General features: G+C 38.6%; 1 protein-coding gene across 5 annotated transcripts; it reads right to left on the reverse strand.

Moving 5' to 3' along the window:
- Positions 1 to 493: 493 nt before the first annotated feature.
- Positions 494 to 27,976, reverse strand: TFRC (transferrin receptor). Of its 5 annotated transcripts, XM_064575598.1 has the most exons (20): positions 27,823 to 27,918; positions 25,523 to 25,583; positions 20,490 to 20,551; positions 19,706 to 19,916; positions 18,474 to 18,687; positions 17,159 to 17,308; positions 16,876 to 16,981; positions 14,990 to 15,103; positions 14,214 to 14,312; positions 13,695 to 13,834; positions 12,089 to 12,246; positions 11,008 to 11,127; positions 9,799 to 9,884; positions 9,167 to 9,230; positions 8,145 to 8,212; positions 7,315 to 7,373; positions 7,017 to 7,098; positions 5,308 to 5,529; positions 4,155 to 4,295; positions 494 to 3,559 (listed from the first exon to the last, which is right to left on the reverse strand). In XM_064575598.1, exons 3-20 carry the CDS (start codon positions 20,523 to 20,525, stop codon positions 3,317 to 3,319), a joined length of 2,313 nt encoding a protein of 770 aa, XP_064431668.1. In that variant the 5' UTR covers positions 20,526 to 20,551; positions 25,523 to 25,583; positions 27,823 to 27,918; the 3' UTR covers positions 494 to 3,316. The 5 variants fall into 5 exon arrangements, with proteins under 5 accessions (XP_064431668.1, XP_045759028.1, XP_045759024.1 ...); XM_045903072.3 differs by lacking the exon at positions 25,523 to 25,583 and having other exon boundaries at positions 16,876 to 16,978; positions 27,823 to 27,976; XM_045903068.3 differs by lacking the exon at positions 25,523 to 25,583 and having other exon boundaries at positions 27,823 to 27,976.

Below are 27,976 nucleotides of genomic sequence, written 5' to 3' on the forward strand. Positions count from 1 at the left end.
GAAACTTTACCTGCATATTACTACTAAGTGAAAGAAGCCAAGTTGAAGCCAAATTGTACATACCATACAATTCTAACTACATGACATTCTGGAAAAGGCAAAACTATGGAGACAATAAAAAGATCAGTGGTTGCCAGGGATTAGGGAGAGGGAAGATGAAGAGGCGGAAAACAGAGGATTTTCAAGGCAGTAGAACTATTCCATATTGTATTATAAATGGTGGATATATTTCATTGTAGATTTGTCCAAACTCACAGAATGTACAACACTGAAATTAAACTTTAACGTAAACTATGGGCTTTGGGCAATGTGTCAATGTATGTTCATCAGTTGTAACTTGTGTCCTACTCTGGTGGGGGATGTTGATTGTGGGGGAAGCTGGGCCAGGGGTGTGCAGGCCGAGAGTTTATGGGAACTCCATACTTTCTGCTCCATTTTGCTATGAACCCAAAACTGCACTAAAAAAATAAAGTCTATTTTAAAAAATGACGACTCAGTGTTCAAGCATTTTTATTAAATCAGGTAAGGGATTTCCACACTGTTGCACATACCAGCTTGGACACAATTTTAAGGGCATATCACTTGTTTACAAAGATATAGATGAGCAGTAGGTTGGCAAGTCTAATAAGCCATGTTTAGCCAACTGAAATTTCAAGAACATTCAAAGAGGAAACACAGTAAAGGTCATGCAAGTTCTAGAACAGTGAGTCATGATAGAGCTCATTTCTTTTATCCTTTACCTTCAAAATGCACTTGATATCTATAACCAGAAAAAATCTGAAGTCCAGCAGGTTGTTGCTAGTCAGATACACATTTCATTCAGGAATATTAAGCCTCTTACCACTTAGTGGCTTTTTGGATTAGAAATAACTGAATCCTCACCATGGAAAAGAGGTTTTTGAAGAGATTTATTGCTGTAAATGGATGCCCATTATTCATATTATGTCTTGAAGTTACTGAGCTTTCATTAAAGTATGATAAAGCATGATACCCAAACCAGGGATCTCAGCTATGACCTTTTCACTCAGCTACACTAAATACCAGTTCAAGAGAAAACACTGTGAAGACTAAACAGACTGCGAGCAGTGAAGCAGTTCAGTGAGGCTGTAATCATCTAGATCGAGGCTAACTTAGGCAGGTGACGCTAAGTTTAGGAACCTTAAGAGACCCTATGGACTTTTTCTTACGTGACGATTTCTTAGGGTGAACTACTGCCCTATGACAAACAGCTGATTATCAGGTTTATAATGATGGCTGACCAGAAAATAAAGTCTTACTCATGTAGCTTCAAATTTATTTGTTTACATCTATATTTAACTGAAAACCACCACATACTAATGGGTAGGTAGACATGATCAAAGATCCTTTTGCAAGCCTCACTTCCCTACACCTTTCACTCCCCACCCCCCCACCCCAGGCCTCCTACGCAAGTTTCCCCTGATTTAAGCTAAAAGGTCAATTCTGGATTCCAACTTGTATGAACTAAGTTTACAGGAGAGAACATACAAATACGGGGATAAAGTTAAATTCATTTGTCAACGGCAAACATTATAAATGTATACTACTTTCCCGCTAAACAGAAGACCTGGAGAAACCACAAATATAACGAGATACTACATTAGGTTTAAAAACAAAGAATCTTGAAGGAAGTAATTTTATTTTATAGTGGTTGAATTCACCCACCAAATGCTTAATGACCATAAAATGTTTCTGCAACTAAAACTAAAAGAGAATTATAGGGAGCTGGGAATACATGTTAGATACTAACGATCTTCAAGCTTTGAAGATGTCATTGCATGAAGAAAATTATGGGAAACACTGTTCCCGATAATTACGTACACCCTTAGTGTAACATATGGAGATCACTGTCTCCGATATAGACACTGTGGTAGGCAAAAACTACCTTGTTCTTTATACATTATGGAAGACACTGCTTCCGATAATGTGAGTTAGGTTTGTGACAAAGGTACTGGAAATTTTGCAAAATTCGAATTAAAGTTACACCTTGGATAAATTGAGCTGTAAAATTTCACACATATGAGTACTATCAAGCCTTTAAGTGACATTAATTTATGACTTGGTTACAATTCCTTCCCTTTAGGAGAACTGCTATTTTTATCTGGTTGGCTAAACAGAAGTCTAACTTGATTAGCAACCCCCAATTAAATGGAATTCTTTACTGATATTTAGCTTTAAAATTTTATTTGGCTTGTGGCTGTTTTCTAAAACCCATGAGTGTTGGCCATAAATGCAAAACTTCCAGTATCTGTTGGGTTTTATTAGCAGATGCTGCTTTTATTAAAAAAAAACGACAGTATAACTGTCATAATTATGGAAGGCACTGCTTCCGATAATTATCTTCTATAAAAAAAAACACCATTTATAGTGAACTCTGTCACTGATAAATAAACAATAAATATCTCAGTGCCAAAATGATAGAAAGCTTTTCCAAAAAATTAACACTTTGGCCAAAATTTGGCAGTGTGTTCTTTAACGTCTGACAAACTGAGTTTGAAATTAAACACCTGAAGCTGGTTCTCTTTCAAAATACTTCGGGAAACACAAAAACGACAAAAAACTAATGAACAAAGGCTTACGGGGGAGGGGCAGATGAAAAGAAAATATAGGTCTTTGGCTTCTGGTCTCCTCTTTTCATAAATAATCTTGAGGTTAACACATTAAGGCCTTACTCCTGTGATAAACAGTTGAACCTCATTTTATTCAACTGAAGGACCTCTGCTTCAGACCTCATGGGCAAGAAAACAAGTCCCATCTCTTCTGAAAGTTAACTGTTTCATTCAAGGATGTGGAAACCAGCTAAATCCTTAAAGAAGGCATATATCTCATTTGGAGAATGAGGTCTTACAACCTGGTATCTCCTATCCAGCACCAAATGAAGGCAGAGGATCACACCAAGCCACCACTTCCAGCCTTCAGCAGGTACCACCCTCCTCCTCCCCCTTAGAAGATAGCAGTTCATGTCCTTAGGATTTAGAGCAATAATTCATGTAACTGGTTCTGACTTTTTCATAACTGTAACAAGAAAGAGGCAGTTACCATACAAAGCATTTAAAATTTTAGAGATGATCAGAGAAAAGATTCTATTATGAACATTTTTAAGTCGTTATTCACTTTAAGTGCAGGTACCTACCCTGTAATAAAAGCTGCTGCCTAAAGATATCTAGGAGTACCAAGATGGTTGGGTAGAATTTTAACAATATTAGGTTTTGTAGCCCTACTAAAAATTTAGCACAACCAGCACAAGTCTAGAAATCACACTACCCTGATGTTCTTAGAGAAGTTATGGGCATTACATTTAAAGCTCATTGTCAATGTCCCATATGTCACCAGAGAGGGCATTTGCAGCTCCTTGAATAGTCCAAGTTGCTAGAGCCAACTGGTTTCTCAGCAGTGTTTCATTAAAAGCACTGTTATTTTTCTGACGCAGCTTCAGATGCTCTAGTAAAGCTGACAGAGTGTGAGAGCCAGACCCCCAGAAGATGTGTCGGAAAGGAGAATCTCTCGGAGATATGTAGGGTGAGAGGAAGTTATATTCCACCTATGGAAACAAAAACATACAAGAGAACTTACACAGTGCTGGGACTTTTGCTGTGAGGGGAGGACCTGATGTAGTAAAACAACCGTCATTCTCTCACTTTAAATGTTAAAAATCCCCAAATTTAAGAACGTGGAGAACCAGGTTACTAATCTTCTAACATGAAAATTATAAAGTAAACTGTCAATTCATTTGTAAAAGTGAACTCTAATTGTATTTTTTTTTTTTAGTTACAGAGCATACATATGGAAGATTTACAAGTTCCCACTGTAATGAAGTCTCCTGCCTCTTCCAAGCAGATTAAGATAAAAGCAGTTAAGGGCTGAATTAGAGAACAGGAATACAGAGAAAATGACAGCTAAAAATCATTAATGATCCCTTTCTAAAAAGGTTAATACTAGGTCAAATGCCTTTTGTATTTCCAGTTTAGATATGTCAGTTCTAGGTCTTGCTAATAAGAGTTAAAAATCTGTGCTCAATTCTAAAGCAGCAAAGGATTCTAAGGTCCTGGAATCCCTACTCTACTTTTTAGAAATGCAAGATTTACCAATGAAATATCAACATACTTTAGTTCTCCCTTTTTTAGACATTTACTTACTTTCATGATACGGTCATTGATCTCCCTCATGATATATCTGTTTGTTCTCTCTGCATTCTTATAATCTGTTGTTAGTCTGGAGGTGGCTCGGAAAAAGTCTCCACGAGCAGAATACAGCCATTGTAGATTCAGACCCATCTCCTGAAGCAGAAAGACATGAAACTTCTATGAGATATTTATTCTAAGGATATTATTCTACATACCTTTCTAATTTAGTGGTAGCAACTGAGACAGTTCTGATAAAAGGGGGTGACTCGCAGGCAGAGAATGCTAGACTTAGGCACCTTGCCCATGAGGCCCCAGGCTCTATGAACTAGAGTAATACACTCGTATCTGAGCCCAGCAGATGGCACAGTTATCCATTCTTAGTCTCCCAAGGAAGCCGTCCTCATCAAGAAATTTAACAGAATTTACTTAATATATAATCCTGTGCAGTATATTGTTTCCAGGCCAGTTTGCTGATGGGGGAAAATCTTAACCATTTTGGCTCAATGAACTTCACAATCTAGTAATTTTTCTCATAAGTCCCATTTTCTGATCAATTATAGTATCAAGTTTCAAGAAAGCCATAATCATTAAGACTTATCAGTGATTTACTTCATTTAAGGGATCTGTTAAATTGACTTCTAGTACCATAAAACCAGTTGGAAGCCACCTATTACTATTAATTTGATTTTATCAAGGATTTGAATACTAGGCACACAGAACCAACACTAAGTAAGATTGTAATTACTGGCTATGTTCTCTCTCCATCTGTGACATCCCTGAAAGGCATGATATATGATATATATATATAGATATATATATAGAGATATCATATGATATATGGCCCAAACTCATAGGTCCAGAGTCATGGTTGAGATCTTTATATTCTCTGGGTCCTCTTTACAGGTCGCTTGGAATTACATAAACATAACATACCTTAGGCTAATTAGATTCTGAAATACTTACTGTGGTATAGCCTAGATTTATAACCCACAGCCTCTCAACTTTCCTTTCAAATGAGTTACAAATTCTATGAAAACTTATACATTAGTTCACTTTAAAATGTACTTCAGCTACCAACCCTGTCCCTCCTCAGGAACAGCTAAACATCATTCTTCAAACTGTTGGATATTTCAGCACTAAGAACCTGATTTTAATTAGTGCTCACCTTTATGTCTGCTCTGAATTGGTTCATATCCCTCACAAATGCAAGTATTTTGTCATTATACATCTCATAGTTCAGGTTCAATTCAAGATCATAGGTAAGTTTCATTATAAGCTGACCAGCTACTTCTGCTGCTCCACGTGCCATTTCATTCAACTGAGGAATTTTCTGTTTCAGTTTCTCATAGACATCCATGGTAGTACCCAAATAAGGATAATCTGTGCCCTGAAAAACAAAGGTAGGTGAATGTACTCACAGGTGGGTCCTAAGAACAGGAGCCCCACATTCATTTCACTATCAAGGTAATAGTAGTTGGGATTCTTCCCTTGCTTCTAATGTATTCCTACTCCAATTTTATCTCCCATCTACTACACTGGTACCACTTTTGCTACTTCCTCTGAACCTAACCTGCTCCTAGAATGACTGCTTTCTTCTAGGTCCTACAGAATCCCTGTTCTATTGCATCATATACCCTGAACAGATGTCCAGCCAAATTTCTTGAGGTTGTATCCTTATTTTCCACTCTCTGGGAAGTTTGGCTCATTAAATAAGGAAAGAGGACAGCATATGTGAAGTGTATTTTTGATATAAAGTGTCACACTTAGACTAAAATTGACCTTCTTTCTAATGATTCAGCACTCAATCCATTCATATGTGTTACCTTTCTAACAAGAGGTTGTCTCTACCTTCATTAGACAATTTAAGTAACTATTTCTTCAACTCTATTTTCTTTACTTTCAGACTATATAGACTATTCTGTATTACCTGCTAGGTTTTTGACATGTAAGAAGTCAGTAAGAAGTTTTTTAAAAACCTTCTGGAGGTCAACAGAAATCATTCATAAATCTCCTCAACCCTAGGACCAGACATTCAGTTCTTCCTAATGTACTAAACAGATATTGTGACCCGCTATTTCAATGCCATCCACACTGCTGTTCTAGCAGAAGGTCAAGAGAGTTCCAGCTATGTTAATCTTCAAATCCAGATCTTACATCACTCCCTTGCTTCAGACCTTTCCCCTCCTAGTCCCAGGCCAAAACATCCAGTGATAAAAAGTCACGTGAGGACTTGGCCTCCATGAGATCAATAATTCGATGCAAAAGTTAACACTTTCCACCCTGACCTCCTATACTAAAACTCCAGGATCTCTTCATCCCTTGGAGAGCCCACTACAGGCCTGGCTTTCCAACTTTAGCACTTCAGCACAGAGGCCTTCATCCTTCTGTTTACTCAGAGTAGCCTTCAGGGCCTTCTAATTGGCTCCTGAAACAAGCCAATCTTGCTTTCCTACAACTTGGTCTGTTCAAAATTCTGTCTCGTAACAACCTTACATCTGTTTGGTTTTTGTGCTTTTACCCATAATCCCTGTTCAAGAGATTAACATCTTTGGACAAATGTCTAGAACGATATCTTAACAGGTATCAAGTACAGCAATGTCCAGTTGAACCTTCTGTTTGGTGGAAATATTCTATATCTGCACTGTCCAATAGGTAGTAGCCTTGTTATTAAAACTCATGATACCTAATTGAAGATGTTTTAGCAAATAAATTCAACTGCTAATTAAGCTAACTGAGAACAATTCTACGTCGAGACTGATAATAAGGGAGCATGCAATAACTGCATGTGTATAACTTCTTAAAACATTTTAAGCACTCTAGGTCTCAAAATTGATGAAAGAAGATCTAAGATATAACTTTAGAGTTCAGACTTACCTCACAAAAACAGAAAGAAACTGCTGGGATTCCAGAATACGCAAGGAAAGGGAAAGCAGCATTATCCAAAGAAAATTCCTCTCTGCAAGGAAAGCAAGAATGTGTCTCTAGAAAGTTTTCTAAGTAGCAAACTGTGCTATCATGCAACCCTACCCCTATCCCCAAATAAATTCTTAAATTGACTCTAAGTACAGGTAAGCTCACTGCAAGGTTAGGTTTAGATTTCTACCTAACATAGCAGGTGCTACTGGATGATTTTGCTTTTCTATAAGCCGTTCATTCACTTTTCTCAACTTACACTTTGTTGATCCAGTTGCTGTCCCGATAAAGAGACTGCTTAGTAACCGGATGTTTCACCTGTAAAATAAAAAATTAATTTGTCACTAAAATGAATCTTTCTGGACATAGTTATTCAGGCTGGTCACAAACATATTTAGATCTATAAACATTTACTGTATCTTCTTGAAAAATTTACTGTATCTTCTTGAAAAAAATTTAAGATCGTTAAAACAATCTCAAATTTCTAAAGTTATTCCTACTAGGCTCATGCTGTCACGGTTCCCTTCAGTTACAAGGAGAAAAAAATGTTCTCCTCCTTTAACCATTTTAAAGGTGGGTTAGCCTCAATTCTAAAAGCCCTTTCTAGCCTTCATGATAGGCCTATCTTGTTTCTGTTTTTTTTCCCTTGTAGCTCATTTTATACTACTGCAGCCTAACCTGCAAACACATTACTGCCTTGCTGGAGACTCTATAGCAATTCCTAGTTTCCCATAGGATCCAGGTCAAGTTCTCTGACCCTTGTTCCATCCGTCTTTAATCATTCCACAGGCGCCTGAGTGGCTCAGCTGCTTAAACGTCTGCCTTCGACTCAGGTCATGATCTCAGAATCCTCAGCAGGGAGTCTGATTCTCCCTCTCTCTCTGTGCTCTCTCTCTCTCAAGTAAATAAATAAAATCCTTAAAAAAAAAATCATTACCGATATATATGGCCTCTAAGCCCATTACGCCAAATCTCATTCCTCCCTGTTGCAAACCGTGGTTACTTATGAGGGTTTAAACATCATTTTCCATCTTATTGTAAATTAGATGAAAAATAAGTTACAGATTTTGTAATTAGGTATACACTCACATCTTTCATCGTTTTCTCAATAAGCGAATACAACAGTGGGCTGGCCGAAACCTTGAAGTTGTTGGTACCTGCAAAGAGATTATTTTAAAAACACTGCCCCTTCCCTAGTCAAGTAATTTTTACATGGCAGCTTCTACAACCAAAAGTACTCAACAAAAAAGGAAGACAATAACTTAGATGAGTGGCCAAATACAATTATCCTCTTCAAGAACTAGACAAAAGAAGTGATTTAAGAGTCAACTTCTTTAGTAACTGCTAACCCTAATTTGACTCGACTGAAGCTCTTACTCCTGAGTTGGCATATGTTAATGTTAATGATTGGTTTTTTGGTACCTTTCTAGTTCACCTAATTAGGGCAGTCATCTGCTAGCTACTGTCTGCTCGCTACACTCCATACATTCTGCTGTATAGGTAAGATAGCAATAACGACGAATCCAATAAAAATTTAGTTCAATTTTAACTCCTTCCTTTTTCTTTCCAATGAGATATTTTACTATTCTCAGTTCATCCACTGGCTACCTCTGCACTTTTAATAACATTCAAATTCTTTTAGAAGTTTGACTACCTGGTATTTCTATTTGTGATGCCACCATCTAGCTAGAAGTGAATTAGTCTCTAGAAGTACCATTCTATATGGTACGGTTTAGTTCCTTCTTGTCTAAAAAACAATCCAGACTCAGACTTTAGTGCATCAGAATCACCACAGTGCTTGTTAAAACACAGTTTGCTGGACTTGTGCTCCAGTTTCAGACTCAAAAGGTCTGAAATTTTACATTGCTAACAGTTCCCAGGTGATCCGAATACTGCTAATTGAGGACCACACTGGGAACTGTTGCATTCAACAAGGCAATCTGCACCCATTCTACAATTTAATGGACTACTAAGAGAAAGCTAAGTCAGTCTTAATCAGGGAATGGACAATGTAAATTGTAGAAAATAATGAGTGTTGCTGTAAAAAGCTTTCTTCTGTTTTATTAGTAGTTTATCTAAATTCATAAACAGTTAATGAAAAGGATACTTACCAAGAATAGCTTTATCCAGATTAATGTACGTGAAAGCCTTTAAATGCAGGGAGGAAAGGTATCCCTGGAAGAGAAGGAAAAATACTAAATGTACTAATATGTATTAATCCAACTGTCACATGGAGCAGCTATTATTAGGGGCCTCTTTTTAAATTTAGAGTCTATTCAGATTAAATATACAAAGGCAAAAATGATATACAGTTGACCCCCCTAACGTGGGGGTTAGGGCACTAACACCCTCCCCACGCAATTGAAAATCCACATATAACTTCTGACCCCCCAAAACTGAACTACGAATAGCTTATTGTTGACTGGAAGCTTTACCAGTAACAGAAATAGTTGATCAACACTTATTTTGTATGTTATGTGTATTACGTATTGTATTCTTACAATAAAATAAGCTAGAGAAAAGAAAATGCTAAGAAAAGCATAAGAAAGAGAAAATACATTTAGAAGACTACACTGTATTTATATATAAAAAAATCCACACATAAGTGGACCTGCACAGTTCACACCTGTGTTGTTTAGGATCAACTGTAATCAAATCTAAAAGAGTATAGTTTCTGCAGGACAAATTAAGCCAAGACAAGTTCAGCTGCCCATTCTGGGGATGGGTGCTGTACAGATAATACCTCTAGCCATTCAGTGGCACCAACTGCTCCAAAGTCTCCAGCACTCCAGCTGGCAAAGACAATGCTTCTGCTGGGTCTAAAGCCATCTAAAAGGTAACAACAAGTTGTTTTATCTTAGAACAGGTTATAGGTAGGCAACTGACATAAGATGAAGTCAGAAATTTCTAATTCAAGACGGCAGATTAAAAAATATTTCTTTCCCTTTTGAGGCCCCAGGTGAAAGAACAACAACAGACAGAATAAAAATAAATTTTAAAATAATCTACAAGGATTACTTGCATAAGAGATCATTTGCAAAAAAGATTTCAAATACATGGTAGGGACCAGTTTTTATAGGAAATTACTTTTTTCCCAACTCTATTCTTTGAGCCCCTTAACTTCTGGACCAAGAAATACTTGAAATCATGGTATAACTACAACGTGTACCTTCTCTGAAAACAATCTGCGCAGAGGTCAATCACTTAAAATGCTGGGTTACTTTACAAACAATTGTTATGAAATAGAATACAAATTCTCACATTTAAGTTATAAGAAAGAGTTTTCAGAGGAATTACATTAATGACAGCTCCTTTTGGGACTATATGTGCCACTGCCCTCCATTCCTCCCCTTTCCTTGGGTATGTATTTTTTTGTATTATGTACTTTTGCATAAAAGTTAAGCACTGCAACTTACCCTCTGACCCAAAGATTCAAGAAGGTGATGGGGGTTTGTGGGGGGGGGGTGTGTGTGTGTAGAGAAGTGGCCAAGTACCAAGGGAGAAAGGCTTGAAAGTGTTTATATATTATAAATATATATGAACATACCTAGTATTCTAAGTATAATATATAAAATTACATATTACAACTTTATAACAAAATTACAGAAAATTAGTACAGAGGTATACCACTGCTTGCTTTAAAATAGATTCCTTAGGGACCATGTTAGATTTGCCATATCATTCTGAATATGTCAAACTAAGAATTAGGGTCCAGTACAATACTTTTTTGGTGTCTCAAAAAGGAGCTGATACCCAATGCAATGAAGACACTACATGGAAAGCTGTTTCAAAGTCAAAGGCAGATCCAACAAAAGATGATCTGCTTTATACCTAAGAGCTCAGAGCCCAGCATAAGTGAACCATAATAATATAGGCGAAAGTGAGAAATCATATAATATTTAGAACTATACACAGCACATAGATATTCAAGTTCTCAAAATTTGTACTCTACCTTTTAAGACCATATCAGAAAATATCCGGGCAAGCTCCAATAGGAGAGCTGTTCCTACGCTAGACTTTGCAGCTCCAGGACCCCAGGCATCCCTCTGAGCCCCTATTACAACATAGCGATCTTAAAAAAAAAAAAAAAAAAAAGGATAAATTATACAATCAACTTTTAAACTGTTTTCTAATATTGAACTCTAGAATAATCATGTTAGTAAAAAGGGTAAAAATGCGGTATATGCTCTAAGGGTAAACAAAATATTTCATATCTGACTTAGGACTCCAGAAATTAAAAATTCACATGACAATACTAATCTCTTTCTCCTTATTAGTATTGCTACTCTTTCCACATTACCAATTAAGTTTACTCATCGGCTACCTATTAGTGCCCACTAATTGTTTAATAAGCAACCAAAGTCCACGGGCTTTCTTTACTAAATGATAGGACTATTAGATTCTACTTAAACAGATGGCCCATTCAAGGGGTCAGTGGTAAATCACAGCCTACGTACGCGTTCATTACGTATCATTTATGGCTGTTTTCATGCTGCGACGTTGGAGTTAAGTAGCTGCAACTGAGACTGATAGCCTGCAGCATGTTTATTATCTGCCCCCTTTAAGAAGAAAGGTGCTTACTGCTGTTCTATCCTGTAACTTAAAAGAGATTTTCTAATCTTAATAGCCAATTTTTGACAAGTTAATTTCCTAGGGTCTTATTATCTCCCAATAAAACTGACACCAAAACAGTTCGCTTTAGGACAGACAAGAGTTAGCATTCCACAAAACCAAGCCAAAGCCAGCCTTCCTGCACTCCCTCTTCTGGCCACATTCTTAAGAACTAGGAAAACAGGGGCGCCTGGGTGGCTCAGTTGGTTGGGCGACTGCCTTCGGCTCAGGTCATGATCCTGGAGTCCCGGGACTGAGTCCCACATCGGGCTCCCTGCTCAGCAGGGAGTCTGCTTCTCCCTCTGACCCTCCTCCCTCTCATGCTCTCTGTCTCTCATTCTCTCTCGCAAATAAATAAAATCTTAAAAAAAAAAAAAAAAAGAACTAGGAAAACACAAACAAAACAAAAACAAAGGTCTTACCAGGTTCTTCAAAACCTTTAATAACTCCAAAAACGTTAAAAATTCTTATCTCTTTCAGCACATTGTTCACAGTGAGCTTCACATTCCTGTTCTGGGAAGTCTCCAGCCTGCACGAGGAGTCTATTTCCCAGGCAGAAGGACAGTCTCCTTCCATATTTCTAGAAGAAGAAAAGAAACATCAGAGTTCTGAGTTACTGTTGCTTCCCCCAGGCTTTCAAAATCGGTCTTCCTTACTGCCCGGGGAAGGTCTAGGCTAAGAGGACATATAAAGAAAACATATACAAAATTTACTTCTTGGTGCCCAACCATCTGTATCTTACTCTGACTTGTAGGCAATCATTTGAACATCAGTTACCTCCAAGTTTAACCAGTGTTTAAAAAATTTCTCTACCTGTCCTCATCTGACACGTGCCTTTCTGCCAGAGACCCAGTTATAATTTACATTTTAAGTAGATACCAAGATGGACTCAGAATGAAGTTCTTACATACAAGCCCATTAATACATCCCCATGTTTCCTCACTCTCTCTACTAACCAGTATACATTCTTATCTTAGTTATAAAAGAATATTTTCATGCTGCTAATAGTTAGGTATCTTCCCCTATCAAATTCCTCATATGTTATCCAAACAATGACTGCTTCACTTACAGAAGTATGTCAAAACATTATTACCCCCCACAACACAAGGATAAAATAGGGAGCTGGCTTCACAGGTTAGGGAAGACTTGTAAGTGGTGATCGAACGATAAAAATCACCTATTAAAAATGCCTCGCAGATAGCATTGTTACTAGTCGCATAGTATTATACAGGTATCCTTACATGTAGATGCTCTTCATTTGAAACCAATCACCCTATTAGGTAGAATATATTTCAACTATCTAATTAAGTCAAAGAAACATGATCAGTGGGGTTAGAGTAACTTGTTCTACGTCACACAGCAAATAAATGTTCACCTAAGTGTCTGAGACTAGATCGATATCCTGTGCCAATACCAGGTGGGAAATATGTCCAGATCAAGATAAAAGTTAATGACAATTCCTCTAATCAGATTGGGTTCTCTTATTAAAGAGGGATACTAAAACATTAGGGAGGATATCCAGGACTAATCATGACTGTAAAGCATCTGGGAACTGTCACGAGAACTGAAGATATTCAATCTATGGACTAGAAAACTTGAATTGTTCTTTTGCTAAGAAGAAACTCTAAAACTAACAGGTGTTACAGGGAGTAAGATTTCAGCTCAACATGAATTCTAACAGACCTACTCCAAAAACTGAATGGGTTGCCATAGGCAACAAAGTGCTTTACCTCAGGAAGTCCTCAAGCAGAAGCTATATGCCAGGAATAGTATACAAGGAATTCACTGGGTAAATTGACCAAGGACTCACTGAGTTTATAAATCCAATGTCTAATTACTAAGATCACCTTATGGAGGAAAAAATTCATGTTTATCTACAAGTTAACAGCTATCCACCCCATGATATGCCAAATATGGAAAATTATAGCCAATTGTTTTAAATGTTATCAAATTAACTGAAACGATTACTATTCCTTTCTAATCACAAAACCAGTTTTCAAATAAGAGAGCTTTCCAATAAGAACTTACTCAAACAACTTTTCTGCAGCAGCTCTGGAAATTGTTTGGACAGGAATGCTGGGCAATCCTGATGACTGAGACGGTGGAAACTGAGTGTGATTGAAAGAAGGGAATCCAGGTGTGTACGGGTCACCTGTTCCCAGGTGAGCCTAGTAAGACAAAAGAATAAGTGCTCTGTCAGGCATTTGTTCAAGAAATCCCTAGAAGATTCAGATTTAGTATGAGGGTATAGCCTAAATTTAGTTTAGCACCTCAAAGCCTGAAGGTCTGAGTGGCTCTACAACACGTTACTCTTGTTTTTATATGGCATACGCCAAATTCCCAATTCAAGACACTGTTGAGAAGGTTCCGTTAGCAATAATAACTAGGTCTCAAAGTCACATAATCCATCTTCTTGTCAGTGCTAGACTCTCCCAGAAAAAAAAAAAGAGCATTTAAGGAAGGCATGTTATACTTCTACTAATATAGATGGAACCCAGCAACAATTTGTAGAATCCAAAAACTTATTTACTTAAGAAAAAAACTCACATGTCCAAAGACTGGAATCTCTGCATTAACAATGGGAAATCTAGCCTGGTCCATGTATATCAAGACACCAATTGCATTGAAACTTTGAGCATTTGCAACCTAAAGGAAAACATGTAAAGATCAGAAAATGAAGATGTAATCACACAAAATCAGAAGAATATGTATTGGGCTTTAAGCTAAAAGACAAAGGGTTAGAGAGGACTGCACTGAAACCCCTCAATGTTTCAAATAGCTTATATGTTGAGACAAAATTCTTGCCTTAACTAACTCATCAAGGAGTTTCAAAGACAAATAATAAAAACCCATCCAACACAACCACGGTCTTTTGCTATGTTCCATTCTAGGTGCTTATAGAGCTTTGACTTTTAATTTTCCTTTTCATAAAGCATAGTTAGAACTGAATTCTCTATATACATAAAACTGGGTTATATAGAACATAACAGTTAAAGCACCTTAATTTAACAATAATTTAACAATCCTATATGACAACAGAATATTGTTATTTTAAATTTAAACTGCTTTCACTTAAGCATTTCTGATTACTTCTTTTTCACTGAAAGACAATGACTGCAGAATACTCCAAGTGGCTCTGCCATAGTTTTACAAGTGTCCTACAGTTTAGAGAATTGGAATGTACGTAATTTGTTGAACACTTTAATAAATTATGTTATTAGGTATGAGAGTTTAAGACTGACAGTTTTCAGAATGTAAAAAAAATCAATACCATTTAAATGAAGAATGGTATGATACCAGTGTACTCAATAACTTATACTCACCTTTTCAGCAAAAGTGATTTTCCCTGCTCTAACGATCACTAAAGATCCATTCACAGGAGAGTTTAAATTCTCAAAGTCTTTTTTGGTGCCAAAATTAGCATGGACCAGTCTACCCTAGAATAAAGACATCAGAGTTAATGAGCATTATGGTAATTAGAACAGCCATAGAGTCTGAGACAGGATGGTTTTTACAGATCAAACCCAAGAGAGAAAACAAAAAGACAAAAAGGAGGTGAAAGCCTAGAAAGGATGTAAGAGAGTTCTAGTCGAACCGGTCACAGTTATCAGGAGTGAATCAAGACTTTTGGCCTCCTATATTCACGTCTGGTACCATCACATGCTGCCTTTAATCTAATTCGCATTGACCTATTGACTTTTAATCTCTTTTACATTGCTTCCAGTATTTGGGGGGAAGAGAAAAGCAAACAGAATATGATAAACAAAGAGACATATACCAATATAGATACTGTAGGCTAGCCCTGGCCGCACCAATTACATAAAGTTCCTAACATCTGAATGCTAGATAATTGAGGACATCCATAGGAATGGGTCTTAACTGAAAGTTCTGATAATAAACCTGTGTGAAAATTGTTGAATACTACTACAATGAAGTGACTTGCATAGATCAACTTTTAGATGTTTATAAAAGCTGTCTCATAATGTTCCTAAATTTTATTAACAGAGCTATCAACTGACATTGACAAGCAAATATCCAAATATAGAAAGCTCGCAGGTGAACGAAAACCCTGTGTTCTTTTATTTTTTTTAATTAATTAATTTATTTGAGAGAGAGAGAAAGGGGGGGTTGGGAGGAGGGGGAGAGGGAGAGAGAGTGCCAAGCAGACTCCGTGCTCAGCGTGGAGCCCCACACAGGGCTCAATCTCACCACCCTGAGATCAAGACCTGAGCTGAAACCAAGAGTCGGATGCTTAACTGACTACGCCCCAGATGCTCCCAAACCCTCAATGTTCTTGGCCAGAAGTCCACCCACCTCCAAACTCCTAGCTTGTAGGTAGCCAGGGAAAGTGATATGGCACACGTAAGACTTTATCTGGCTTGAAGGCATCCACCAGATAGACCCCTGATATACAAACATGTTTTTTCACCTGAAAAACCTAGATAGATCTATTTTTCAATTTCTGTAGTAGTTTGGCCATATTTGCCTAAATTTTAAAAGATCAAGCATTAAAAATTCAAGCTAAGACTAGACTCCAGCCAAGATGGTTACTTCTCTCTGTCCCCACATGGCATCTTGATATACACATTCATTCAGCAAACACCATCATGTGTCAGGCACTGTCCAAGGCTCTGTGACATAGCAGTACATAAAGCCAACCTCTAGCCCTTCATGTAGCTTACATTCTAGCATGGAAACAAATGTCAGGTGTGTAAGTCCCATGAAGAAAAATAAAACAGGATAAGGGGAAGTGAATGGAGGACGGCCATTTTTAACAAGATAATCAAGGAAGACGTCCCTAAAGAAGGGAAGAAGTGGAGCAGAGACTTGCACAAAATGAGGAACAGGCCATGTTGGTATTTAAGGGAAGAGTGGGGCCGGCAGAAGAAAAGGTAAGTTTTATAAAGGCCTTGAGGTGGGAGCATGCCTGCGTTTGAGAGTCTGAGGAACACCCAGAGAAGCTGGGGTGGCCAGAGCACAGTGAAGGAGGAAAAGAGCAGGAGGATGACTAGGGCCTTACTGTCCTAGATGAGGACCTGGGATTTTACTTTCACTGTGGCATAGGAGGTTGAGAACAAGAGCATCTCACGATCGGTTTCATTTTACAAGTAAATTTACACCAAAATCCTAAGAAAAGTAATGATAAGGAGTTTCTGAGCTCCTCAGCAGGGAAAAAAAAAAATCTCATGCACTGTTTTGCCTTACTTACAGTAACTGTCGCTGCCTTACTGTATGCCACGTAACCCTCAGGACTCTCCACCAGGTACACCATGCCACCGTCCGTGCCCACTATGGTCACCGAGTTTTGAGCACTGCTAAAAAAGATTAAGTTAAAGTGAAGCTGAAGCTAAGGACAACCTTGGGGAAAAAAATTAAATGGCTTTAATACATTTAGCATTTGACTTGCATTATTTACTTTGAAAGTCTCTGCTATATTAGCACACCTGAAAACAGCTACTTACATAAAATCAGTTTACCATCTTTCAACATACCTGCTTTTGACCTGAATCTTAACAAAATGTTCATCACGCCAGATTTTGCTAAGTAGAAATGCACGGAACTGATTCTCAATGAAAAAAGCAAGGCTTTCATCTTTTTGAGATCCTGCCTCACGAGGGACATACGAATTTTCATTCAGCAGCCTAGAGGAAAAACCGTCACTGTTAAATGAACTGAAATTTAATTTAAAATAAACAATGAACTCAAATATCAAGCAAATTGTTTTAAAAGCATAACTCAATACTACTCAACATAGCTAAATTAACTGTGACCCAAAATTCCTGGGCTGACTAAAGACAAACTTAGGAAAAAATGGCCAAATATCTGAAGGAATTTATGTCTTCAGCTTGTTAAAAACTCTTTATCCAAAGTAAAGTGGTCCTTCAAGAGCCCCATCCTAAGGAGGTACCTGCTTAGGATAGTTTTAGGGGAAATGAATAGTTTCCAAGAAATCTGTTGTAAGCAAAATGAAAGATAGTGTTACTGTTGGTGAACTCAAGAAGTACAGCTTTAATTTTCACCTACTTTGAAGCAAAACTACTCCTTGTTCTGATTTCCTATGTCTCATTGTAAATATATATAGATCATATAGATTTTTTTCTTTCGTAAACTATACTCTCATTTTATCTATAATGCCTGGTATATAGTATACACAAAAGTATTCACTAGATGAAGTAAAAATGCCAAGATTCCTAACCTAAGACTAAGAGAATTATTGTACCACTGCAACTGTAGGAAGCCAGCTAATAGGTGAAAGATGAATACATTCTTTACACAGAGTTAGGTAAGTGTCTACAGAAGATCTTAAAAACCAAAGGACAGAAACCTTAAGGACACTTCTTAGTGTATAGATTAATGAGAACAAGAAGAAATCAAGGAATACTAAAGACATGATATGTCTCTATATCAAGTCGGGCAGTCAAGTTAGTCCTGATCTAAAGAGTAAAGAAGGCTACTGCTACCCTTGTGGATAGTAGCAAAGCTCAGCATGACTTACAAGGGGTTAAGATGAAAAATCAAAGCAGAAGAAAGTCTGACAGCAAGCAACAAGCTATAAAGAGCCAGATGACAAAAAGATCAAAGACCTATGGATTTTTTTAAAGAAAAAGGAGTGTCCTCACACTTCTCCCCATCCAACATAGTTTGAATTCTTCACTAATCGTTTACCCTCCAGCTGAACACAGGAAGCTTCCCCTAACTCTAAGAAGGCTTTCCTCCAGACTGTCACGTTTGTTGTGTTGCACTGCTCTGAGTAATTGGTATTTGTTTAGGTATTGAGATTAAATTTGTGAAGTAGCTCAAGCTTACCTGATGGTGGTGAGGAAGTTTGTGTTACTCAGTCTCTCTGACAACACTGTTTTGAGGTCCGTCCAAAATAAGCGAGAAGGTGTTTCAGGGAAGTACTCTTCTGTTTCTGAAGGTTCTGTTCCCTCTGTCCCCAGAGACTTCGTTCCTGATGGTCTCTCACATTCAGCTTTTGGTTCTATACGTTTACAATAGCCGAAGTAGCCAATCATAAATCCTAAGGATAAAAAGTTTCATGGCTGAACTCACAGATTTTCCCTTATAATATATCCCCATAGGAACTGTTAATATTTTCAGCTAAGCCTTAAAAATACAGGTTTATTCAAATTGTAAGCAGTTTGAAAGTAAATAATCTCAGTTTTGTATAATTTTAAACCATTCAATCTAATAAATCATACAGTTGACTCTTGGACAATGTGGGGGGATGGGTTTAGGGTGCAGACCCCACACACAGTAAAAAAATCTGCATATAATTTTGACTCTCCAAAAACGTAACTACTAATAGCCCACTGTTGACCAGAAGCCTTAGGATGACATAAATGATCGATTAACATATATTTTGTATTTTATATGTATTATACAGTATATTCTTACAACAATACCTATCTTTTTCTTAACTTTTTCAGTATTTCTAGGCTATGCAGTTTGGTCTATAAGTTTTTTCAAATTGTCACAAATCTCCAAAAAATTTTCCAATATATTTATTGAAAAAAATCTGCATATAAGTGGGCCCACACAGATCAAGCCCATGTCGTTCAAGAGTCAAATGTATAATAACTCGAAATAGTTACCTTTTTATTTTGTTTTTTTTTCCATGTATTTAAATAATCTCTACACCCAGCATAGGGCTTGAACTCATGATCCCAAGATCAAGAATCACATGTTCTACTGACTAAGCCAGCCACGTGTCTCTAAATAGTTACCTTTTAAAGATATAGGTAACTTTTCTTCCCAGAAGCCTTCCTTGAATCCTTAGGGCAAGCTTCTATGCTACAAATATCCTGTGAGTATTTCTAGTATAACATTTGCACATTACAATGAAATGATTCATGTGTCTTTCTCCCCCCACCAGGCTCAACTCAAGGCAGGCCTGGAATCTTCTTCATCATTGGTATACCTAGTGCCTAGCATAATGGCACATAAAAAGGTACAAAATAAATGTTTGCTTGGCTGAATTAACACCCTTCCTAGAGTCTTTAACAAGGAACATTTAAGTTTTGAATGGTCACTCTTACCAATCAAGAAAAAGAGGACTACAGCAATAGTCCCATAGCAGATAAATCCATTAAGCTTTTTTGGTTTTGTGACACTGGCATGATTACCCCCCACGTTATTGTCAACACTTTCTTCTTCATCTGCAGCTAGTTTCATCTCCACATGACTGTTATCACCATCTACTTGCCGTGCCAGACTAAACCGGGTATAGGACAATGGTTCTCCACCAAACTGAGATTTGAAAAAAAGAGAGAAAGAAAGCATTATGAAAGAGAAGAAAGGGAAGAGGAACATTTACAAAAAGTTTGGTTGGGTACTGTACTTATTATTGGGCCATTATTAGGACTTGCTATATATTCTTAAGAAAAAAGAAGTGCCTCTTTCAAAGCGACATGCTTCCCTATGCCTAGTTCTGTCCATGACAGATGAAGGCTAGGTCACACACTGGCCTTCCTCTCATTCAGCCTTTTCATTCAGGGTGTCTGTTATGTATGTCTACTAACATAGGTATATATTTTGAACAGCGCTTTCTTCAGTTCCTCTTATCCACTTGGCTGTCCCCCTCCCACCCCACCCAAAAAATACCCTGGAAGTTCTTATAGGATTTTCCAAGTTCACTCTACTCAAGACTGAATATACCCTTCCTTTGTGGGATCTGTTACATCTCAAGACCACCACTTCAACATAAACAAATACTTTATGATACCTTTGAATATTACTTCATGCTTACTGGGTGAGAGTCATTCTTGTATACTTCATATTCTCACAAACTGGTGACAAGAAATACAACCTAAAATATCTTACCAAGGTAGAGAATGCTGATCTGGCTTGATCCATCATTCTGAGCTGCCACACAGAAGAAGAGCCTAGTATTAAAACAGAAAATTAATATGAGATAGATACCACTATATCAGATAAGTGAGGGCTTTTCATTATCATGCTAGATTATTATACATCAAATTTACTTTTAAATATATTATCACCTTTCTAGAAAGAGTCTTTAACAAAGATATTTAGTTTATAGGATAACTAAACTTAGTGTAATCCTTGATTAGATCCTGAATTGAGGTGGGGTGGGGGTGGGGACAGGGACAAAGAATATTGTTGGGAGAAATAAATCTAAATACAAACTACATACTGGTTAACAATACTGTATCAATGTTAGATTTGGAGAGTGAGATAATGGTATTCTGTTTTTGGAGGAGAATGCCCTTGTTCTTAGGAAATTAATGCTGAAGATTTCAAGAATGAAGTATCAGCTCAGTTAGAGGAGCATGCAACTCTTGATCTCAGGGTTGTGAGTTCAAGCCCTATGTTGGGTGAAGAGATTACTAAAATAAATAAATAAATAAACTTAAAAAAAGAATAAAGTATCATAACTTCTATTTTTTTTTTTTAAGGATTTTATTTATTTGACAGAGAAAGAGCACACACAAGCAGGGGAAGCAATAGAGGGAGAGGGAGAAGCAGGATCCCTGCTGAGCAGGAAGCCCAATACGGGACTCTATCCCAGGACCCTTGGATCACGACCTGAGCTGAAGGCAGATGCTTAACCATCTGAGCCACCCAGGCGCCCCACATCCTAACAGTTCAGTTTTAAAAAGTGTATAAGAAATAAAGCAAATGTGGCAACTATTAATAACTGATGAATCAGAGTAAAGGGTACAAGTATATATATACTGTACTACTATTTCAATTTTTCCTATAGGCTTGAAATTTTTCAAAATTAAAAATGTGGGGGGCTCTATTTTCAACTTTTTGAGGAACATCCATACTGTTTTCCACAGTGGCTGCACCAGTTTGCATTCCCACCAACAGTGTAGGAGGGTTCCCCTTTCTCCGCATCCCTGCCAACATCTGTCGTTTCCTGACTTGTTAATTTTAGCCATTCTGACTGGTGTGAGGTGGTATCTCATTGAGGTTTTGATTTGGATTTCCCTGATGCCGAGTGATATTGAGCACTTTTTCATGTGTCTGGGGTATTTACCCCAAAGATACAAAAGTAGGGATCCAAAAGGGTACGTGCACCCCAATGTTTATAGCAGCAATGTCCACAACAGCCAAACTGTGGAAAGAGCCAAGATGTCCATCGACAGATGAATGGATAAAGAAGATGTGGTATATATATACAATGGAATATTATGCAGCCACCAAAAGGAATGAGATCTTGGCATTTGCAACGACGTGGATGGAACTGAAGGGTATTATGCTGAGCAAAATAAGTCAAACAGAGAAAGACATGTATCATATGACCTCACTGATATGAGGAATTCTTAATCTCAGGAAACAAACTGAGGGTTGCTGGAGTGGGGGGTGGGGTGGGAGGGATGGGGTGACTGGGTGATAGACACTGGGGAGGGTATGTGCTCTGGTAAGCGCTGTGAATTGTGCAAGACTGTTGAATCTCAGATCTGTACCTCTGAAACAAATAATGCAATATATGTTAAGAAAAAAAAAAAGAAGAAGGTAGCAGGAGGGGAAGAATGAAGGGGGGGAAATCGGAGGGGTAGACGAACCATGGGAGACGATGGACTCTGAAAAACAAACTGAGGGTTCTAGAGGGGAGGGGGGTGGGAGGATGGGTTAGCCTGGTGATGGGTATTGAGGAGGGCACGTTCTGCATGGAGCACTGGGTATTATGCACAAACAATGAATCATGGAACACTACACCTAAAACTAATGATGTAATGTATGGGGATTAACATAACAATAAAAATTTTTTTTTTAATGTGGGGGGGCACCTGGGTGGCTCAGTGGGTAAAGCGTCTGATTCTTGGTTTCAGCTCAGGTCATGATCTCAGGGTCGTGGGATCAAACCCCATGGTGGGAATCCACGCTCAGCAGGGAGTCTGCTTGAGATTCTCTTCCTCTCTCTCTCTGCTCCTCCCCTGCCCCCCCCAAATAAATAATAAATCTTAAAAAATATGTGGGGAAAATTAGTTAGAATGCCACCCATGTTAAGTAGATTTAAGTAACTGAATTTAGTAGTCAAAAGAACAAATACAAAAGACAACAGACTAGCACCTGAAAAAAAAAAAACAAACACCCAACTAAAGTAGAACTAAGCCAAGAATGGTCATGCTACAAAGACCAGTAACAAAGCATCTCCAATAAAAATGAGCAAACACCTGATCCTTCTGAGTAAATGAACAGTTCTTACAAATGATCTGGTAGATCTTTGATGCAAAAAGAATAGACAAAAAAAGAAAAACACAGTATGCAAAGAGGCCAATTATCTGAGATGTTAAGTGTCTTGTTCAAGGCCGAAAACATAACCCAAAACTGAAGTTCAATGGGTTACTGGGTTATAAAAATTGTGTTCTCATCTCCAGAAATTTAAGAAATTAATCTTAACCTTTGAATCACTATGTTTATGCCTAAAACTAATATAATATCGTATGTCAACTATACATCAACACATCAATTAAAATAAATGACAACCATTTTATTATTATTTTTAAGTTTTTTTTAATTTTCCAGTAATCTCTACATCCAATGTGGGGCTTCAACTTACAACCCTGAGGTCAAGAGTCACATGCCCTACCGACTGACCGAGCCAGCCAGGCGCCCTGACAACCACTTTAAAAGTACAAAACAACTCTGTAACCAAGAGAGTCCTATATTAAGTTAAAGCATAGGTATTAACTGAAATCTGGATTTTCTAATTATTTTTATTTGAGTGCCTCTAGATGTTTGAAAGTTATATTATGTTGAAATTTATTTTATATAATGGCCACTTATTTCATACTATTTTAAGGCTTTTCCGATACTACAATTACACTTACTGCACATTTAACATCCACATGGCACAAAGCAAACTGTGAGATACACGCAGATTGTAAAAGACAGTATATAAACTGGCAATTAGAAAAGTCTCCTATCAAAACCTATTAACAACAACAAAAATTTAATGCCCACGCTTTAAAGACCAGAGCTAAGAAGTAAGAGATCATCTTAGAAGCACAGTCTCTTGCCCTATCTGGTACAAAAAGTTTATCACTATCACTGCACCAGAACGGTACAAACCCAATCACTAAAACCAGAACTAGAAGACTCCACCCTGAACCAATTTTAATCACCCTTTTCTAGGAAAGAGCAGCTTTCAAGTTTAATATTCTTCTGAATCAGCCATTCCTCAAGGTTTCTGGCTTTAAATTAATTTTGAGACTAAAGTGACAACACTTTTAAATACATGATCTGAGGATTTAAATAAATGACAATGAAATTAAATGACTGCACATCTGCATAAACAAAGATATTAATAGAATATAATTATGATTTTGTATAATTAAAATCAAAATACATTTTTTACTGAGAAAACCAGTATGTTATTTCTATTTCAATACCTAGACACAAAATTAAGATTATAACATAAAAGAAATCAAGTTAGAGGAAAAAAACTGTGACCTAGGCAATTTCCATTTTAACCCCATAATTTAATCCCACATCTATGAAGAACATGATAATTCTATGATCTATAAAAGTTGTTCCTTAAGTTTTATATATAACAAATGAGTCATTCTTTCAAAATGACCTCACACACAGTAAAGCTCTGTATTTAAAAGAACCCCCTAATAAATTTTCTTGCAACTGAGATCACTTTAATTTATGTGCTCTAAAAGCATGGGAGAAACTTTCCATACCAGTTATAACTGTCTATAAACAGGTGGTTATGTTAAAAGACATAAGGATATATGTATTGTGTACAGACTCCTGGTTTTAAGACACCCCAAAGTAGCTTAAGACCTCAAGGTAGTTACTGTATTTTAAAAAATTAAATAGAAATTAATGCCACATTTCCAGAAAGTAGGAATAAAACGATTTGAATTATAAGGAAGTTCAGGACTGTATTAGCTAGTACCTAACGCCAACAACTTTTATATGGCTTATTTCAAGATGTCACCACTGCTGATAATCTATAACAAGAGACAAACCAAACATCACCTTGATTTTTATACATACTAGCACCTTGTATATATTTAGTGCTCTCAGATAACTGGAAAACCTATTCAGTTTCTCACATTAATAATGAAAACTAAGCTAAGCAAACAGAGCCCCCCATGTTTTGAACACAAAATGGGAGGAGGATCGGTAATGTGTTAATTGAGCCATGGGATGGAAGACAGGAAGTAGGCAAAGGTACTAGCTAGACTACAGTCTACAATTTATAGTTTACAAAAAATAGGGACGCCTGGGTGGCTCAGTTGGTTAAGCATCTGCCTTCGGCTCAGGTTACGATCCCGGGGTCCTGGGATTGAGTCCCGCATCAGGCTCCCTGCTTGGCGGGGAGCCTGCTTCTCCCTCTACCCCCACCCCCTGCTCATGCTCTCTGTCAAATAAATAAATAAAATCTTAAAAAAAAAAATAATTTACAAAGAATTAACAAAGAATAAAGATATTTTATTTCTTAACAGTATTGGGGCATGCTTAATGTATATGAAGTTCATTTTTCATATCATTTGGAAATTACATAAAATATATAATGAAAATCTTGGACCTGGAATCTTCTCCCTTTCCTGCCACTATTCTGGTTTATCCTGGAATCACTGGGCAAAGCACGGATAGTAGGGAGATTTTAAAAAGTAGAAAAACTTTAGGGGCGCCTGAATGGCTCAGTCGGTTGGGCCTCTGACACTTGGTTTCGGCTCAGGTCATGATCATCAGAGTGGTGGGATTGCGACAGGCATCCAGCAGCAGATCTCTGAGCTCTGCGAAAGAGTTGGCTTGAGATTCTTTCCTTCTCCTCCTCCCTCTGCCCCTGCCCCCACTTGTGTGTGTTCTCTGTCTCTCAAATAAATAAATAAAATCTTAAAAAAAAAAAAAGGCAGAAAGGTTACCTGGTAGGGCTCCAAGTTCTTAAGCAATTGAGTATGGATACCCGTTTTGCAAACTGTTTCCCTATTCATTTGCAGGTGAAAATGAAAAGGTTACATGAATTTACAAAGCTTCTGCAGAGCCCTCAGGACACATATTATTGTGTACACCCAGGATGACTTGTAAAGAGATGGACAAGGTCTTTCCTAGTTTTAAGGGTCTAAAATGAAAAGGTTGTGCGGTGTCTGGGAGGCTCAGTCGCTTGAGCATCTGACTCTTGGTTTCAGCTCAGGTCACGATCTCATGGGTAGTGAGATCGAGCCAGAGAGAGGCTCAGCACTCAGCAGGGAGGCTGCTTGAAGATTCTCTCCCTCTGCCCCTCCCCACCAAATAAATAAATAAATCTTTTTAAAAAATGAAAAGGCCGTGGAGGAAAACAAAGAGAATCTTCATTCCTATTCAGCTTTCTGTAAAAAGATTGCCCAACTCAAAGGTCAGGACCACTTGAAGTCATTGCCATCTACCTGTATGGTGTTCATCTGAGACAGCACACAAGAAGCACACAGAGAAGAGTTCCAAAAGGCCTCAGAGGGTCATTTTTAACTAGATTTCACTGTTGTCTGATTCAGGTTTCATCAGGAACCTTGCTCCATTATAGATAAAGTACATTATCAGAGGCAAATAACTGCCACAACTTAGGGCAGAGTCAGTAGAGTCGTTGTCTCTACCCAACAATCTTCAGCACAGGCTAACTTCACAACCATTACTTCACAAAAACCTTCCACCAACGAAAAGTTAAAGGGTGCTGTGCTATATATAAATTTTTGGAAAATATTTCATATCGATAAAAAATTTTTTAATTTTAGGTCTTCTTGTGAAGTATATTGAGTTCATTATAATCTAAAACGGAGAAAAAAACCCAGCAGGGCCAACAAGTACTGTAGAGAGCCTAAACTTGAGTTTTGCAATAGAAAACAACTTCTGGAAATCACCTTAAATGTCTTTGTCAATAAGGTCACCCCCCCCAGCCCCCCGCCGCCCAGCTCAGCCGCAACTGAATCAGCATCTAGTATTCCAACTCATATCTAAGCCTAGAATAAAGGTATCAGGTATCCAAATACTTCTGTAAGAGGACAACTATTTCCTACTTCAATCCTCTTACCCCACACCTCCCAGAAAAGAAAGCAAAAGCAATTAAGTTCCCTGGTCTATCCACGGTCGCTGGAAGCAGGGGAAAAATGTTAACCGAAGAGTCAAGTCACAAAATATTATTTTCTTACCCTACCCACTACTACTTTAGCCATCCACTAGAAACACTAATACAATGGGCCTCTAAGGCATTTATCAATATAGCACAGCCTTTTAGCCATATCGCTAATTTCCTGAAAGCAAAAGCCAATTCCAATCCAAACAGCTTTTACTTAGCCTCTAGACCATAGCGTTCACAAAGCAGAAGTCTCATTTCTGCGTCTCCCACCTTAAAACAAGGAGAGCCTAGCAATCAGAATAATCTTCGAGTCAATACCTGCGGAGTTCAGGGGGCTTCTGCCTGGGGAAAACTGAGAACCCACACACAAGGCCAGCTGCAACGCTGAAGATCAGGACGTACCAGAGTTCAAACGCACGGCTTACAGAAACTCCCATCAAATTCCCAGGACACACTCGTAACCGAGTCGAGGACAGCTCTGTCCCTTTCAGCAGTGAGACCAGGGCCCGCGCAGGCCCCGAGAGCGAAGGGCTACAAGCTCAAGGTCACCCATGCACCCCTACAGCAATTCCCTGCGGACACTTCCCGGAGCGGCCACGTGTTCCCCGCAGAGCTGGTCTACGCTGCGGCAGCGTGGCTCGCACTCCCGCGCCCGCGGCCTAGGGTTGTCCCACGAGGTCCCGCATCTTTTAAGGACGAGCTAGTGAGGACAAGGGATCCGGGTGGGCCTGAGGACCGGAAGCAGAATGGCGGGGTCAGAACGACAGTGGGGGACCCCTCATCTCGCCCTCCGTGCCCTAATGGAGAAACCATTCGCCGCTCCGCGACCGAGACAAGGCGCAGAAAAGCAGACAGGACAGCCCTTCTCCGCACAGCGGCTCCACCTCGCTGCACCTGCAGCCCGCTCCCCGCGCCGCCGCGGCGCCTTCCAGACCCGCACACGGACCCCGCTCCATCCCGCCCGGCCCTCTTGGAAGTCGCCGCAGCCTCCCCGCGCCCCTTGCGGCTCCCGGACGCTGCTGGACAGCACCCAGCGGCCTCCGGTGCGGCCCCGCCCTGCCGGCTGCGGAGAGGCCAGGAGGGCCGCCGGGATTCCGGCTTCGGCGCGTCACTCACACGGACACCCCTCCGGCCGCTACCGACAGAGCCGCCACAGGCCGAAGCTGACGTTCTCTGGGGGATGTTCGCCCCCAACCGGCTGTTTATAGCTTGGCCCCACCCTCTTCCGACCCCTCTCCCAGGCTTTGCGTCACTTCCTGTCTCACGTAGA

The sequence above is a fragment of the Mirounga angustirostris genome, unplaced genomic scaffold (genome assembly GCF_029215605.1).
Source record: "Mirounga angustirostris isolate CCGP_5_RB_7025 unplaced genomic scaffold, mMirAng1.0.hap1 SCAF_1, whole genome shotgun sequence".
Classification (NCBI taxonomy): domain Eukaryota; kingdom Metazoa; phylum Chordata; class Mammalia; order Carnivora; family Phocidae; genus Mirounga; species Mirounga angustirostris.

Bases quoted from the DNA above. Each gene is read 5' to 3' on its own strand.
- TFRC (XM_045903068.3), bottom strand. From the start codon at position 20,525: ATGATGGATCAAGCCAGATCAGCATTCTCTACCTTG. The intron at 18,688-19,705 runs GTAAGAGTGACC...TTTTATCCTTAG, and splicing joins AGTCCTCTTTTTCTTGATTG to GATTTATGATTGGCTACTTC. The intron at 13,835-14,213 runs GTGAGTTTTTTT...TTGTCTTACTAG, and splicing joins AGATTCCAGTCTTTGGACAT to GCTCACCTGGGAACAGGTGA.